We start from the raw sequence: 16,957 nt of genomic DNA, 5'->3' as shown, positions 1-16,957 counted from the left end.
CACTTCTGTGAATTCATTGGTAAAGAAATAGATGAGTTTATATACTTCAACAGATCTGTTTCCATATCCCCATCTACATTGTGGGAAACACTTAAAGTTCTGTATTTCCTGCACTATAAGGTGCACCTAAAAACCTTCAATTTCCTCAAAAGCCGACAGTGCGCCTTATAATCCGGTGCGCCTTATATATGGACCAATATTGAGCCACAACAGGTCTAGCATCTACAGTAAGCAGCCCCCGACTTCACTTTTGCCCGTAGAAGAAGAAGCGCGCGGTGCATGCTGGGATAGTTGTCAGAACGCTGGTTTGTTAATAAAGTTTGACTGACCTATCTACCTACCGACCGTCTACAATCAGGTCGTCTGCAGGTCGTTTAGCACCACGTTCTCCACCAACATGCTGTGGGCGAACGGAGAAGGGTGACCATCGTCCGGCCCGGCCCAGGAAGGCTCTCCTCACCGACCGGAGTCGGACTGTTTGGTTGACATTCCCTTTAGTGCAGCTCCATCTAGTGGGTGCATAATGTAACTCCAGCCTCTACTGTAGCGTCTATTCTGTGCGCCTTATAATGTGCGGTGCACCTTATAGTGCGGAAAATACGGTAGTTATAAGAGGGAAGATCATTTCTTATTCTATTTCACGCAGTAAGGAAAGAAAAGAAAAAGCAAAAGAACTCCTGGAATCAATAAGACAAATTGATCAACAATATTCTACTACCCCAATACCTCAGTTATATAAAGAAAGGGTTACACTGACCACCCAATGTGACCTATTGTCAACAGAAATAACAGAAAAACACCAACTTTGGTTAAAAGGACAATATTATGAACATCGAGATAAAGCAGGCCGTCTTTTGGCTTATCAGCTTAAATGTAAATCAGCGTCCCGTCTAATACCCCAGATACGTAATACTTCACAATCCTTGACTGTAGACCTAACAGAGATAAACAATACCTTTAGAGATTTCTATTCCAAACTATACACATCTTCTTCACCGCAAGATAAATAAAAAATGATGACCTGCTTTGATAACATTGATATACCACAAGTAGATGGTGGCCAAAGACAGTCTTGAAGAAGCCATAAAGCTACAAGATTGCTGACTCCATTCATAAAATGCAGAGTGGCAAATCACCTGGACCAGACGGCTATGCCATTGAGTTTTATAAAAAGTTTTCTCTTCAACTTGCTCCCATTACTTGAGATGTTTAATCAGAACCTTTTACCACAAACTCTAACAGAGGCTTCCATTTCACTTCTTTTAAAGCCAGGCAAGGACCCAAATGATTGTGGCTCATACTGGCCTATGTCTTTGCTTAATGTTGATGTTAAAGTTTTAGCCAAACTGCCAGCATCGAGGCTAGAGAATGTTATTCCCAACATCATCTCAGCAGAACAAACCGGTTTTATAAAGGGTCGTCAGTCCTTCACAAATATTCGCAAACTTTTAAATGTCATTTATTCTCCTGCGTCTGGGGAGACTCCTGAAGTAGTTGCCTCCCTGGACATGGAGAAAGCATGGAGTGGAATTTAGTTATTTATTTACTGTACTGGAAAAATTTGGCTTTGGTTTAAATTTTATAACCTGGATACGTTTATTATATTGATCACCCAAAGCATCAGTGATTACAAATGCGATATCTTCCCATCTATTTTCTCTCTGAAGGGGCACACACCAGGGCTGCCCTCTTAGCCCACTTTTATTTGCATTGGCTATTGAGCCTCTATCAATAAAATTTAGGACAACCCCCAATATCTTTGGTATCCGTAGGTTCGAAACCGAACATAAAATCTCTTTATACGCCGATGACTTACTTTTGTATATTTCTGACCTAGTGTCATGTATTCATAATATTGTCAATATCCTGAATGACTTTGGGAGTTTCTCAGGTTACAAATTAAACTTTTCTAAGAGTGAATGCTTTCCAATTAATTATTTAGCCCTTCAGCTACCAGACAATGCGCTCCCCTTCCATATATCAAAGTCTGGATTTAAGTATTTAGGCATACACATCACACATGCTTTGTCCGATCTCTATGAAAAGAACTTCAAACCTCTCTTGCTTAAATTGGAGGCTGATTTTCAGAGATGGTCCGGTCTCTGTTTATCTCTTCCAGGTAGAATTAGCTGTATAAAAATGAATGTATTACCTCGTGTTTTGTATCTGTTTCAGTGTCTCCCAATATTCCTATATAAATCTTTTTTTCCAGTCTTTAAATAAATTATTCTCTCCTTTTCTCTGGGCAAATAAAAACGCTAGAATTCGCTGAGAATTTTTAGAAAGGCCTAGAGATGAAGGCTTTATGAGAAACTATTACTGGGCATCTAATATTCAAAAAGTCATATATTCAGAGTCCACAACTGGATTGGTGTAGGATTGAAGCAAATTCCTGCACATCTACCTCACTTCCTGCTTTGGTTACTGCTGGATTACCACTTTCACCCTCGACATTCACCTCTAACCCTGAAGTATCTTCCTCTCTTAGGATATGGATACAATTCAGACAACATTTTAATCTAAAATAATTTTCTATATATAGGCCTATTTGTAATAATCACCTTTTCCCGGCTGCCAGGATGGACCGCACCTTCGCTCTGTGGAGGAGGAATGGTTTGGAAACATGTGACCATTTTTATATAGATGGTATTTTTGCCAATTTCACTGACAAAAACTGATCTATTCAGATATTTTCAGGTCCGTCATTTCATTCAAAGCCGGAGTCCAACATTTCCTGCCTCTCCAGCAGACTCAGGACTTGAGAAGATTTTCCATCTCATGTTATTACATAGTGAAAGTTTTAACACATATGTAAAATCTTTTTTTTTAAGTTACGTGCTGCAGCTTTAAGCAGCCGTTCGGTGTGAGTGTGGCTGGAGCAGAAACGGCGCTTCGTCTGTGAAATATTACTACCAGTAGAGCAGGGGTGGGCAAACCTTTTGACTTGCAGGTCAGAATGGGTTCTAAAATTTGACAGAGAGCAAAGACCATCTGGACACGCAATGTAATTTATCAAACCTGGGGGTTAAAATGTACAAAAAACATACACAAATAAAGGTGCAAATTTAATGAAATCAACATTTAGTGGAAAAAGATCAATGGAATCACTTTCAACATTCAAAACATATGATTGCAGGGGGCGCTGGTGAGCAAGATATGGCGTAAGACATACTTTTCAGAGCTCCTGCAAAAAATGACCTTAGGGTCATAAACAGCTGGACAACCTGAACAAAATCATCCTGAATGGCCAAAAAACTGCAAAAGTATAGATAGGGAAGCTGTAAGGCCTGCTAGGCCCACGAGACACAGGCGACGCGGACCCACCGACAACCACTGGGCCTGAAGGTCCAAACATGAGTCACGAAGAAATTAAAGCAAACATTTCATTGTCACTGAGAGGAGAAATCGCTAAAGTGATGAGACAACCTTAAAGGCGCAGTAACGGAAGATTTTTAAGCTATAAGATCCAAACTGAGAGCGGTCCCGAAATTGCTAACAGCTCAAAGACCAAACAAGCTGAAGTGGATATGAAAAAGGCGGACTTAAAGGGTGGCCTATCAACGTGGTGGGGCATTATATAACTAACATTATATAACTAACATTATATAACTGACATTATATAACTAACATTATATAACTGACTGATGACAGTCTTGTAGGTCTCATCTTGATCATTTATTGATGGTCTCAGGCGCTGAGGACTCGGCATTTTATTTCAAGAACATTCAAGACCGCAACTGTGAAAATACCACTAAGCTTATAGGTTCTGTTCAGTTTATTTGTTAACATCTTTGTTTTCAGTGGACGTAAAACGCACCGATTAAAATCCAACCAATCACGTGTTTCTGTTTCTCCCCCCTCCCCTCCTTTCACTCGCTCTCAGACATGCGCAGTGGTTTCCTCTCAGCGGCAGAACATGTCTGTCTGACAGTCAGTAATATAATAGCGCTGCATAAATCATAAGAAATCCGATGGCCACAGCTAACTCAGCAGCGCTTCGTTTTCACAGACGGTGGGGACGTCTTACTTTTTCGTCACTTAGAAAAGTAGCAAAAAGAAGGTAAGCTCCGTTAACGTGATGTTAGCAAAGCTAGCTGTACAGAGAAACAAAAGCATTTGTGATGAAAAGAAAAAGGTTATTCACTGCGGTGAATTATTATGCGGAGATGTTGACTAACGTGTCCCATATATGGGACAACACTGTGTCCAAAAGTCTGCAATATAGTGATGTGACATTCAGGAACGATCCGGTTCTTCTGAACGGATCTTTACTAAGAAGATCGGACTGGAGCCTCACTGAGAGCCGTTCTATCAGATTACCATACGCTGTCAGGATAGTGCATGCGCATTAAGAAGTCCGACCGTCAGAGGAGTTCACCATACGCAAGGAGGCAGGAGGACATGGTTTTTTTTTTCCAGAGATTATTTGTCTCACATTAGGACAGCGAAAGTTTTAATACATATCTAAAATCTGCTGCAGCTCCAAGCAGCTGCTCGCTGTGAGAGCTCACCGTCTGGAGGCTGAGTGGCTCCGTCTGGGAAATATTACCACCAGTAGCGGCGGTCCGACAGCAGAACCAGAACCAGAACCGGCGTCTCACTCCGCAGCTCCAAGACTTGAATTATTGTTGGGGATATTTGTTTAGCTTTCTGAGCGTGATGCTAATCCGGTGAGCGTTGGTAGCTGCGCTGCTCTACCTGCTGATGGGTCCGGATGTCTTTTGTTCCTGCATTGATGCAGCCAAATCAATCAAGTGTTTGTTTTTAATTGTCATATTAGATTCGATGTGTTGATGTATTTTGTCGTGCTTCACCCTGAGGTAATTCTCCGCTGTGACTCGCAAACGTCCCGGTTCTCTCAGTTAAAGTTTCTCACCACAGGGTTTGTTGCTGCGTAGTGAGAGGGAAAGAGGAGAGCAGCTGCAGGCTGAGAAGGGAGATAAATGTGATCGGATTTAGTGATCGGCAACAAGAGACACTAATCGATCACCGATCATACACTTTTTCACGGAAATCGGCCAATTTTACACTATTATATTCTTGTAGAGTTATTTTATGAATTATTGTTATTTTTAACTAGAAGTGACATCAGGAGGAACAGTTGATCTGCTCTCTCTTGTTCTTATTTAAAAGTTATTTTATATCCCCAGTTCTTACAGCTACTCTACACTGTTGACCTCATAACTTCAGCTCTAACAACCTGAAGTCCATCCAGTCTTTACTTTTTTCAAGCTGAACCAGATCAAGATGTCTCTGGCCGACACAGGGACATCAGCAGTATTATGCACTTCAATCAGCAGAGATTCATCAACTGGAGAGGAACTCTGAGATCAACCCAGGTTCAACTCTATTGACTCAAAACAACGACCAGCTCAGTGATGGAGAAAGGACTTCAGTCAGGAGAAATGAGGATTGAGCAACTGGAAGTGAATATTGAGATAAATGCTGTTTCTGGCTTCACCAAGCAGCTCACCTGGAGCTCTGGGAGATGAACTGAAAAACACTTTGGATCTGACGACTAACAGGAAGAACCCGGCACTGAGACAAATCCCTGCAGCTACCTGCTGCAGCTTTGGGCCGAAATGTCCCTCCTTATCAACATTTACTCCACAAAAAGTGGCTCAATTTCAGCACTTAATTATAAAAGCTTGGAAGAAACCATGCAGCTCCTCTTCCTGCTGTCTGGACATCGACCCACACCTCTCCTTCAGACAGTCCAGCCTTCATCCATCTGATCTGAATAATAAACTCGTGGCTCTCATCAGGACAAAGTCTGGTTGGATGTGAGTGTGAACGCTGTGGGACGCAGTTTCCAGGTACAAAATGGTGAGAAACGACTTAAATAAAACTGGCTGGTGAAAATCTGCCTTCAGGAAGATGCTTGGAAATAAACAGTAGTAATGAAACGTGTTTAAATGTGAGCCCAGCAGTTACTGCAGTTTCAGTTTTCATGCTGCCAGAGCTGCTGCTGGAATCTACACGCATCAGATCAGCATAACTACCTTCACTTATCTGTGTTTTATTGCTTAGCGCACCGGGCAGCGCTCTCTCTCCCACCTGTGAGTTGTTGCTAAGTGTTAGCAGCATAGCATCCAGTTTTCAAGTTCGGCCTGGGAGGATTTTATTGATTGGTGATGTTTGGGTTTTTATTGTTTTTCGGGGGTCAATAAGCCGCTCTCCTCCCGGAGCTGCTGGTTCAGAGCGAACGGCTGCAGGTGTGTTCATACAGGTGAGCCCAGAAACTGAACACTGCTGCCGTAGTTGATGATTAACAAAAGTGTAGCTTCATGGACGACCTGGAAAATGAATTTCATATCATCCTGGTCTAAACCAACGGGTGTGGCAGAGCATCATGGAGGCACAGAGCTGGTAGATGTTCCTGTGATGAACGAAGGCGCAGTATATTGAACAGACATGAGAATATTATAACATGGTTAATATTCATTGAGTCAGTAGGTCATATTTCATTCACTTCTTCCAACAATAGGCCTTCGCAGCGAAAGCACTGCGAAGGCCTATTGTTTTTTTTGTACCATTTCTTCTTATTTTTATTTTGCTTGGCACAAATGAATTGGCTTTTTGGAGGCTTTATCATATTCAAAAACTCACCAAACTTGGCAGACGCATACAGCCCGTGTAAAATTTATGTATTTTAAGGTCAACGCAAAAATTGCAAAAGAAACTGCTCAACAGCGCTACCTAGAAAATTTCAAAACACCCTTCCCATTGACATAAAATTTGGCACACTTGTAGAGCTCCCCAAGACGCACAGAAAATACAATTAATGTCATAGTGTAAGTCAAACAGGAAGTCGGCCATTTTGGATTGAAGTTTCTCACCCTCCGCGGGTGGTCTCTCTCTCTCCATCCTCTGAGCTCGGGTCCTCTACCAGAGGCCTGGGAGCTTGAGGTTCTCCTCCAGTATCTTGGCTGTGCCTAGAACTGCACATTTCTGGACTGAGATGTCTGATGTTGTTCCTGGGATCTGTTTGAGCCACTGCTCCAGTTTGGGGGTGACTGCCCCGAGGGCCCCGATGACCACAGGCACCACTGTGGTCTTCACCTTCCAGGCCTTCTCCAGTTCCTCTCTGAGGCCCTGGTATTTCTCCAGTTTCTCCTTTTTCCTGATGTTGTGGTCACTTGGTATTGCTACATCCACCACAACGGCTTTCCTCTGTTCTTTATCCACCACCACAATGTCCGGTTGGTTCTCCATTACCATCTTGTCTGTCTGGATCTGGAAGTCCCACAGGATCTTAGCTCGGTCATTCTCCACCACCTTTGGGGGTGTCCCCCACTTTGACCTCGGGGCTTCCAGTCCATATTCGGCACAGATGTTCCTGTACACTATGCCCGCCACTTGGTTATGTCGTTCCATGTACGCTTTCCCTGCCAGCATCTTGCACCCTGCTGTTATGTGCTGGACTGTCTCAGAGGCCTCCTTGCACAACCTACACCTTGGGTCTTGTCTGGTGTGGTAGATCTGAGCTTCTATTGCTCTGGTGTTTAGGGCCTGTTCCTGGGCGGCCAGGATGAGGGCCTCTGTGCTGTCCTTGAGTCCAGCTTTCTCCAGCCATTGGTAGGATTTCCTGATATCAGCCACTTCAGTTATTTGTCGGTGGTACATCCCATGTAGGGGCTTGTCTTCCCATGATGGTTCCTCCAGCACCTCGTCCTCTGTTCCCCATTGCCTGAGACATTCGCTGAGCACATCGTCCATTGAGGCTTTGTCCTTGATGTATTTATGGATCTTGGATGTTTCATCCTGGACAGTGGCTCTCACACTCACTAGTCCTCTGCCTCCTTCCTTACGGCTTGTGTACAGTCTCAGGGTGCTGGATTTGGGGTGGAACCCTCCATGCATGGTTAGTAGCTTCCGAGTACATATATATATATATATAATCACGTTTATGTTTTTCAGCCGACGAGTCCAAAATCCGGTGAGATTCATCCGTGCTGCAGTGAATCCGTCTCTCTTTATAGATTTCTCCCTCCTCTTCCTCACATCGTGTCTTTAGGAAATTTTCAAAACAAAAACGGAAGATTTAGGATGTATCTTACTTTTGACAGAGTGAAAGAATATAAATAATAGTCTTTACCACCTGTGTAAACTTTGCTGGTGAATGTTATAACACATAAGTTTTATAATATGTGTTATATTGTTTCATTTCTAATATAGGCCCTTGTGTCAGATAATCTAAGTCAATGTTAGAGAATAATTAATTTCTTTATATTAACAGAATCTCAGTTAGCCTTCATAGCGGGGCTGAACCCGTATTACACCAAGCACTGTAGCTAATATTAGCTGGTATCTCGCCGGTGGACATAAATACAGTAAAGTAATATTCTAATCACAATATATACACAATAATATGTCCATCTTACTTGTGAAATGTTGTCTGTGGAGCCCTCACATCAATAATCCACCGACCAGAACAACAATATCCCTCAGTGCTGAGGCATCTTCTGCTGTTTGGATTGAGCAAAGTAGGAGGGTATACCGCTCCAAGATGGCCGCCGTATTTCCTGTGCCGGAGCGGCCAATGCGGGGTCTACTCTTATATTATGTCTATGTGAAAATTAGCGCATTCTTCTTTGATTTCCAATTTTGACTTCCAGTGATTCACTTCCTGCTAAGGAGCCCCCTGGTGGTTGAAGAAAAATCCACAGAAAAGCCGCATGTTCAAAGTGTAGGAAAAAAGTAGTGGCTTATAGTCCGGAAAATACGGGAGGTGAAATTGGGTAATTTCCACGGCACACCTGACGATCACTCACGGTACACTAGTGTGCTGCGGCACAGTGGTTGAAAAACACTGGTTTACAGCCTTCGCATTTGATCGAACTCCTCCTAGGGATTTCGATCGAACGGCTTCAAACTTGGTCAGTTGGTTCATAACGTATGGCCGATTAAAAGTTATCAAAACAGGGTCAAAGTTCACCAACTTGCCATGAAACTCAAAACTGTTATATCTCTTACACAAAAACACAGAGAGGCACCAAACTTTCAGTGATTGATCACCATTGGGTGCCCTACAAGACGCAATGGTCAAATTCTGACATCACTTAAGCCACGCCCCCTGAGAACAGGAAGTGTCATGTTTTACTGTGAACAGTCACTATCTGACCCCTTTGACCTAATCAACATGAAACTGTGTCCAGAGACAGAAGACATGTTGGTGTGTAGAGGATCCCAACCCCAGCTGGTTTCCATGCAGCAGGTGGGCGTGGCGGCATGGCGACGTGACCTGTAACGCCGTGTCCATACGTTTGGCTCTCAATTCTACAATTTTGAGCTGGGCTGCACCAAAGTCACTAGGATTGATCCTTATCCAACCCCGGAGAGGATTCCATAACAATAGTTGGTGGGCGTGGCCTAATGTCTCAACAGCTCCCCCTAGAATATTTTAAATGATCAGCCCCAAGTCATGCTTTAACCTAGAATTATGAAACTTGGTACACATGTGTATCTTGTCAGGACGTACAAAAAAGTCTCTTGGAGCCATGGTGCAAACCTAACAGGAAGTCGACCATTTTGGATCAAAGCCGCCATTTCCTCTTTTTCATAGACGTCGCATCTGATCGAACTCCTCCTACAGCTTTTGAGATACAGACTTCAAGCTCACTCAGCACACTTTTCAGACATTGAAGGTGAAAAGTTATCAAAAGAATTCTTGTACATCAAAGCATGTGGGCGTGGCTAAGTGTCAAACTTTGACTTTTCTCCATGAAACATGAATATGCAATAACTTCCATAGGCAAAGACAGAACTGCATCAGGCTTTCCATGTCTCATTATAGACCAGCCCTGATCACATTCACACGGTCAACTGATGACATCACCTTAGCCCCGCCCCCCACTAACAGGAAGGTATCTGTTTTTTTCTGCTGGATATCTTACTTTTACTCTGTTATTCAAATGGGTTGAATGCTGTGCCAACTGATAGACAATGACATGATGATGAACTCTGTCAATGCTGGCTGAACTGTGTGGGCGTGGCCAAATGGTGAGTTGCTCGCCATATGCATACGATTGTCTCTCAATCACACACGGAACAGCCAATTGGTACCAAATGGATATGTATGACCTTTATAGACAGCGAAAGAGCCCAACACCATTGAATTGTAATTTGACTCCACTGCGCCCCCTAGGTTAATCCAACAGCTCTAGCTCCTCGCTACATCGGCAGATCTGCACCAGATTTTGTGTGTGTCGTCTGGGAGCACGACCGAACACGTTGATGAGTATCGCCAGGCGAACATCAGCAGGAGCTGCGCGAGAGCGTCAGCAGTGGCTGGTGGGCGGCGGTGCTGAAGCCCCCGCGGTGGCTAATAGGCCGAGGGCCGTTCGAGGCTGCTTGCAGCTTTAACTATGCTCTTGGTTCTGGATGCACAGGTTTCCTCTATGCCACTGATTGCTTGTTCTCTTGTTTTTAAAGCTGTTTGAAATAAGTAAATACAAAAATTCAAAAATGTTCAACAACAGAAACACAACCACCGAGCTGGTTCTGGTTCTGGTGGACCTCAGTGTTGATCATGTCACTGAACTAACTGGAGAGCTGGGTCGGACTCTCCGGTCCAGAATTCAGCTGGTTCCAGTCCAACATGAAGAACTGGGATTTCTCTGTTTCAACAGGAAACTTCTCATCAAGAGGTCAGAGGTCACATGTGGCGTTCCCCAAGGCTCCATCCTAGGACCCCCCTGGTTCTATATCTATATGCTCCCACTGGCTCAGGCTATAGCAGGAAATAAGATCAGTTACCATGACGACGCAGACAATAGCAGCTCTACTAACACATTCAGACTTCGAGGGAAGGCGAGACGAGTTCACCGACGCCCCAAAGTGAACATCAGGAAAAGGAAAGATGTACCAAAGTGCTAATTGTCCGGGACGGGACAGAGAACGCAATCAGTCACTTTTATGATTCTGAGAAAACAAAAGTATTCAGAGACGAAAGTCTGAGACCAGAGAAACTCATCCAGGATTTAGTGGCTCTGATTCCTGCAGCAGGTCAGACTGACGACCAGAAGCTGCAGCTGGAGATCTGACTAGAACCAGGAGGGTAGAGACACCACCCGGTTCTACACCACCTGGTTCTACACCACCTGGTTCTACACCACCTGGTTCTACACCACCCGGTTCTACACCACCTGGTTCTACACCACCTGGTTCTACACCACCTGGTTCTACACCACCTGGTTCTACACCACCCGGTTCTACACCACCTGGTTCTACACCACCCGGTTCTACAACCACCTGGTTCTACACCACCTGTTTCTACAACCACCTGGTTCTACAACCGCCCGGTTCTACATCACCCGGTTCTACACCACCTGGTTCTACACCACCCGGTTCTACACCACCCGGTTCTACACCACCTGTTTCTACAACCACCTGGTTCTACAACCGCCCGGTTCTACATCACCCGGTTCTACACCACCCAGTTCTACACCACGTGGTTCTACACCACCCGGTTCTACACCGCCCGGTTCTACACCACCCGGTTCTACACCACCTGGTTCTACACCACCCGGTTCTACACCACCCGGTTCTACACCACCTGTTTCTACAACCACCTGGTTCTACAACCGCCCGGTTCTACATCACCCGGTTCTACACCACCCAGTTCTACACCACGTGGTTCTACACCACCCGGTTCTACACCGCCCGGTTCTACACCACCCGGTTCTACACCACCTGGTTCTACACCACCCGGTTCTACACCACCTGGTTCTACACCACCCGGTTCTACACCACCCGGTTCTACACCACGTGGTTCTACACCACCCGGTTCTACACCGCCCGGTTCTACACCACCCGGTTCTACACCACCTGGTTCTACACCACCCGGTTCTACACCACGTGGTTCTACACCACCCGGTTCTACACCACCTGGTTCTACACCACCCGGTTCTACACCACGTGGTTCTACACCACCTGGTTCTACACCACCTGGTTCTACACCACCCGGTTCTACACCACCCGGTTCTACACCACGTGGTTCTACACCACCCGGTTCTACACCGCCCGGTTCTACACCACCCGGTTCTACACCACGTGGTTCTACACCACCCGGTTCTACACCACCCGGTTCTACACCACCCGGTTCTACACCACCCGGTTCTACACCACGTGGTTCTACACCACCCGGTTCTACATTCCTTCACTTAGAGACTTTAATCTGCTGCTAGTTTATAAATCACTGAACGGATTAAAGATCTGCTGCTGGATCAACCTGCTGGTTTTGGTTCTGGTTCTGATGCAGAACCAAAACCAAACGAGGAGAAGCAACATTCGGCTTCTATGCACCACAGATCTGGAACAAACTCATAGAAAACTGAAAAACAGCTGAAACCCTGAGTTCCTTTAAACCCAGACTGAAACCAGCTGGTTAGAGTTGCTATGGAAACATAATCAATGAAACACTGATCAATAATCTGGTGTGTATTAATGATTGTCATGGTGGCGCTCATCAAAATAAAATGTTTCTCCAATTCCTGAATTATTGGCTATATGGTGTTTTTTAATGACATTTTAATGTTGTGTTCTTATACCAAACCAACTTTATTCATAAAGCACTTTAAACAACCACAGCTGATACAAAGTGCTGCACATTAAAACACAACAAAACAATAAAAAAATAAACATAAAAAAACTCTTTCAGTTTAAAAACAAACATACAATTTAAAACTGGATCCTGCTGGAGTTGAAAGCCGAGTAAAACCGATGGGTTTTAAGAAGTGGACAGTGAAGGGGCCTCTCTGACCTGCAAAGGCAAGTCGCTCCATATGGGGCCCCTGGCAGAGAAGCCCTGTCCCCTCTGAGCTTCCTGCTGGACCTCGGTCCTGGCCTGACCCCTGTCCTGGTCACCTGCTCCCTGTCGAGTTCCTGTCCCAAGTGGTGCAGCAGCATCTGAACCAGCTGCAGACGTGAGAGCAGCGACTGACTGACTCCCAGATGAAGTGAGTTACTGTAATCCAGTCGAGTCGAAATAAAAGCCTGGATCACTGTTTCAAAATGCTGCCTGGAAAGAAAAGATTTCACTGACGCCAATCACCTTAAATGATAAAAACTGGACTTTGGCCGTCCAATCTGAGATCATGTCCACCTTAAAACCAAGATCTGTAATAACAGGTTTAAAATAAACCTCCAAGGGTCCCAGGTCCACAGAGGAGGACTCACAGGAGCCACGGGGTCCAAACACCATCACTTTAAGGAGCACTTTAAACTGGTTTGATGCTGAAATGCTCTATACAAATAAACTTGATTGATTGATTATTAGCAGAGCCAATCCCGGGTCAGCAGGTTGGCTTCCCTCCTCCAGACGTTCCGGTCAGGATTCCCTGCTTCCCGTCCAACTTACCTGCTTTTGTTGGTTTTTCCTCGTATTTTAGTTTGCATGAAATTCATTACAGTGATTATGAGTAATGAGGCTCTTAGAGGTCCGGATCACACAGAGGTGGACCGGTTCTGGACCAACTATAACCCAAACAGGTTGCTCTCCTGAATTTAGGCTAATCTGCTTTAAGTGGCGCAGATTTTCCAATCTCTGCGTTTATCTGTGAGATCAAAACTTTTTCCATCTAAATTATTCCACTGACTCTGTAACAATCAGGAAGATTGTCCTGATTTTCCTGATTTTGTGGTCTCTACGTTTGCTTTCCTCTAGAATCCACAGACTGGATGTAATGAACAAAGCAGAAGCTGGAGGTGTTGGTGTGAAGCAAACCTCAGACTAATCTGAGTATTAATGTGATGGTTGGAGCGTAGCCTCTGTTTCTGAGGGAGGGTGCGTACCGTTAGCGCAGGGCCCGCTGCTGCATCGGTCCAGCCGCTTCTCGCAGTTGGAGCCGGAGAAGCTGACCGGGCAGCGGCAGCTGTAGCCGCCGCCGCCGGCCTCCAGGCAGGTTCCCCCGTTGAAGCACGGCCCGTCTGCGCACAGCATGCCGCTGATCTCACAGTCCCTTCCGTAGAAACCCTGAGGACACGTGCAGGAATACCCGTCCAACAGATCCTGCAGGAAGACACAGAGGAGAGACCGGTAAGTGTGGGAACGGCTGCAGTTCCCACAGAGCAACGGCAGGAACAGGAGGATCAGTTTCTGTCTCATCCTGGACATTCTAACCTATGGTTCTGTTTCAACATGGCAGCAGTAAAACATCCCAACAGGTCAGACTGGGCCAGCAGGCATGTGGAAGAGTCATGAACCTGCTGCAGCGTGACGTCAGACGAGTAAGACCCCACCCCCATCTCCCTGCCGCAGGGCAAAACGCTGCTGGCTGACTATGACAAGCATTAGCTTTAGCTGTTGAGTTTCAGCATAACACGCTAAGAGTTAAATGTACGTCTGATACAGCAGAGCTTTGCTACTAGTTGTCAACACTATGAAAACTAGATAAGGTCAGGAAAAAGTTTTAATTTAGTAAAGAAAAAATATCGAGAGAGAGGGAAGTAGTTCAGTTTATGCTAGCTTGACTTTAACAACCACAACATGTAGATGTGGTGTGGAATCTGGGCCGTTTCTCAATATGCGTTCTTGTCTGTACTTGTGTTCTCGCGTCCTCGTGAAACGTCATCGACAGCGGCCCAAGTACTGTTCCAGTCAAAGTACACATCCAGGCAAGAACGCTCAAAGTACCCGGATGTGTTCTTGCTCCGCCCATTTTATCGAGGATGCATCAATGCATCCTTCTGCGGACTTGAGGCAGCAAGATATCCCACAATGCAATGCGCCACCAGCAGCGGAAAATATAGAAGGTCAGTACAGAAATGTATTGCATTTTTACCACCAGTAATTGCCACGAAAACTCATTTAAATTTCTTTTTAGGCGAGAAAGTAGACCTTATAGCTTCGTCTATCCATTCAGTTCATCCAGAATATTCTTACTTTAATAATTGCTACGGAGTTTTTCGGAGTAGCATAGCTCCGCTAACAGACCGGAGGAGCTGCCAGTTTAACGGGCGGTTGGAACGTGTTTTCCCCGCTAACCGCAGCCTGTTTTCAGCAAGTCACTGTTGTTTTCCGCTGCTTGTTATCTGTTCTATTTTTTATATTTATTTAGTTAATATTGGTATTTTATAAATTGTGTTGACACAGACTTTCAAAATCAATTAGTTTCACTCGCTAATTAACTGTTTTGGGGCATTTAAATTCGTAGTAAGAAAAATAGTTTAATACAATGTCCCTTCATGATCAGAGAATCATACTTTAATTTGTAAATAAAAAACCCACATTTCCCTTGGATTGGTATTTCATGTGTGAGAGTGAACTCTTATTTTTCATTGTTTTATGCAGGCAGCTCTTCAGGTGAGCAGACTGCAGCTCCAGGTTTACTTCCAGCTTCCCAAAAACTCCTGGAGGTTCTCTTCATCCCCGTGTCCTGCCAATGTTCTCTTCACTGTCTCTTCATCTTAGAAGAAAAAAAAACTATTAAATTATGGTAATATTTGCTTTTGACAGTCACTGAATTTCCTGGAGTTATTGACTGATTATCTGCTTGTTTTTATTTATTTATTTATTTTGTTATTCTAATAAAGACATTCCTACAAAAATTATGTTTCTCTTTCAATGCTGGTATCTTACTAGAGTATACTTGATTATGATAACAAAGTAAACATAAGTTTGTTAATAAGTGTTTAGTAGTTATTATAAAATAATCATCCAGTTGTGTAACAGGAACTCTGGCCAGATGCAGGTTGGTAAAACATTAAATATAAAATAATTGTTTTAACTTTCCCTGTTTATGAATCCCTGGCAAACCTGGGGAATAAGGAAGAAATCAGTTAACTGCATGACAGGCTGGCCACCATCTATTATGATTTTTCATTTGAAATAAATATTTTATAAGCAAATAATCTGATGAAGGTGGCAAACAAGATTCAAGCTTCACTGGTAACAGAAGTCTGAAAAAATAATTTGAGGTGATATATTGTTTTTTATTAAGCTTTTTTCAATCAGTAATAAAAAAACTTAATCCCGTTAATTTGAAGGTGTTTCTACTTAGAAATTACTTTTCCTTAATTATGTATATTTGATATCTGTTAATATTTGTCCCAATTATAAAATTATCCAGTCCCAATTGTTAAATTGTTCAGTTTAACACAGGAATCATCCTGTGTTAAATTGAATTTATTGAAATTTACGCTAGTTGAGTGACGTCATCAAGAACGCCCTGTTCCAATTGGCGAACTAGCATACTGCGTCCTTGTGAACTCGGTAAGAACGGACTTTCAACTGTTCTTGCGGGTACGTACTTGCCAAGAACTCAAGAACGTACTTACGTTCTTGAGTATTGAGAAACGGCCCTGGTGTTTTGGTTCAGTTAAAAAAATAAAAAAACAGCGACATACACACCAACTCTGACAGATCAGCAGTAGAGCAGGTGTTTAAATTAGCTAATCTACCATCGCTGTGTTAGCTTAGCTAATCTACCATCGCTGTGTTAGCTTAGCTAATCTACCATCGCTGTGTTAGCTTAGCTAATCTACCATCGCTGTGTTAGCTTAGCTAATCTACCATCGCTGTGTTAGCTTAGCTAATCTACCATCGCTGTGTTAGCTTAGCTAATCTACACCGCTGTGTTAGCTTAGCTAATCTACCATCGCTGTGTTAGCTTAGCTAATCTACACCGCTGTAGTATTTTAGCTAATCTACACCGCTGTTAGCTTAGCTAATCTACCATCGCTGTGTTAGCTTAGCTAATCTACCATCGCTGTGTTAGTTTAGCTAATCTACACCGCTGTGTTAGCTTACCTAATCTACCATCGCTGTGTTATCTTAGCTAATCTACACCGCTGTGTTAGCTTAGCTAATCTACACTGCTGTAGTATTTTAGCTAATCTACACCGCTGTGTTAGCTTAGCTAATCTACCATCGCTGTGTTAGCTTAGCTAACAGCAGCAGTAGCTAATCTACCACATGAATCACTTATTAATAATTACAAAATAAATGTTGAGCCTA

General features: G+C 43.9%; 1 protein-coding gene and 1 pseudogene across 2 annotated transcripts in view; one reads left to right on the top strand and one right to left on the bottom strand.

The window, feature by feature from the left end:
* LOC148155689 (general transcription factor II-I repeat domain-containing protein 2A-like) overlaps window positions 1-12,913 on the top strand; it is a 32,587-nt pseudogene extending 19,674 nt beyond the window's left edge.
* The window catches only part of dlc (deltaC), a 282,002-nt gene that overhangs the window by 117,721 nt on the left and 147,324 nt on the right, over window positions 1-16,957 (bottom strand). For both annotated transcript variants that reach the window (XM_088011502.1, XM_088011501.1), the window contains exon 7: window positions 13,795-14,011. In XM_088011502.1, coding sequence (XP_087867628.1) covers window positions 13,795-14,011 — 217 coding nt within the window. The remainder of the gene's footprint in view (window positions 1-13,794; window positions 14,012-16,957) is intronic.

This window comes from Poecilia mexicana, unplaced genomic scaffold (assembly GCF_051168715.1).
Source record: "Poecilia mexicana isolate PSO_F unplaced genomic scaffold, ASM5116871v1 scaffold_13, whole genome shotgun sequence".
Classification (NCBI taxonomy): Eukaryota; Metazoa; Chordata; class Actinopteri; order Cyprinodontiformes; family Poeciliidae; genus Poecilia; species Poecilia mexicana.
The sequence above is the reverse complement of the archived record's forward strand: the minus strand, read 5'-3'. Positions and strand labels throughout refer to the sequence as shown.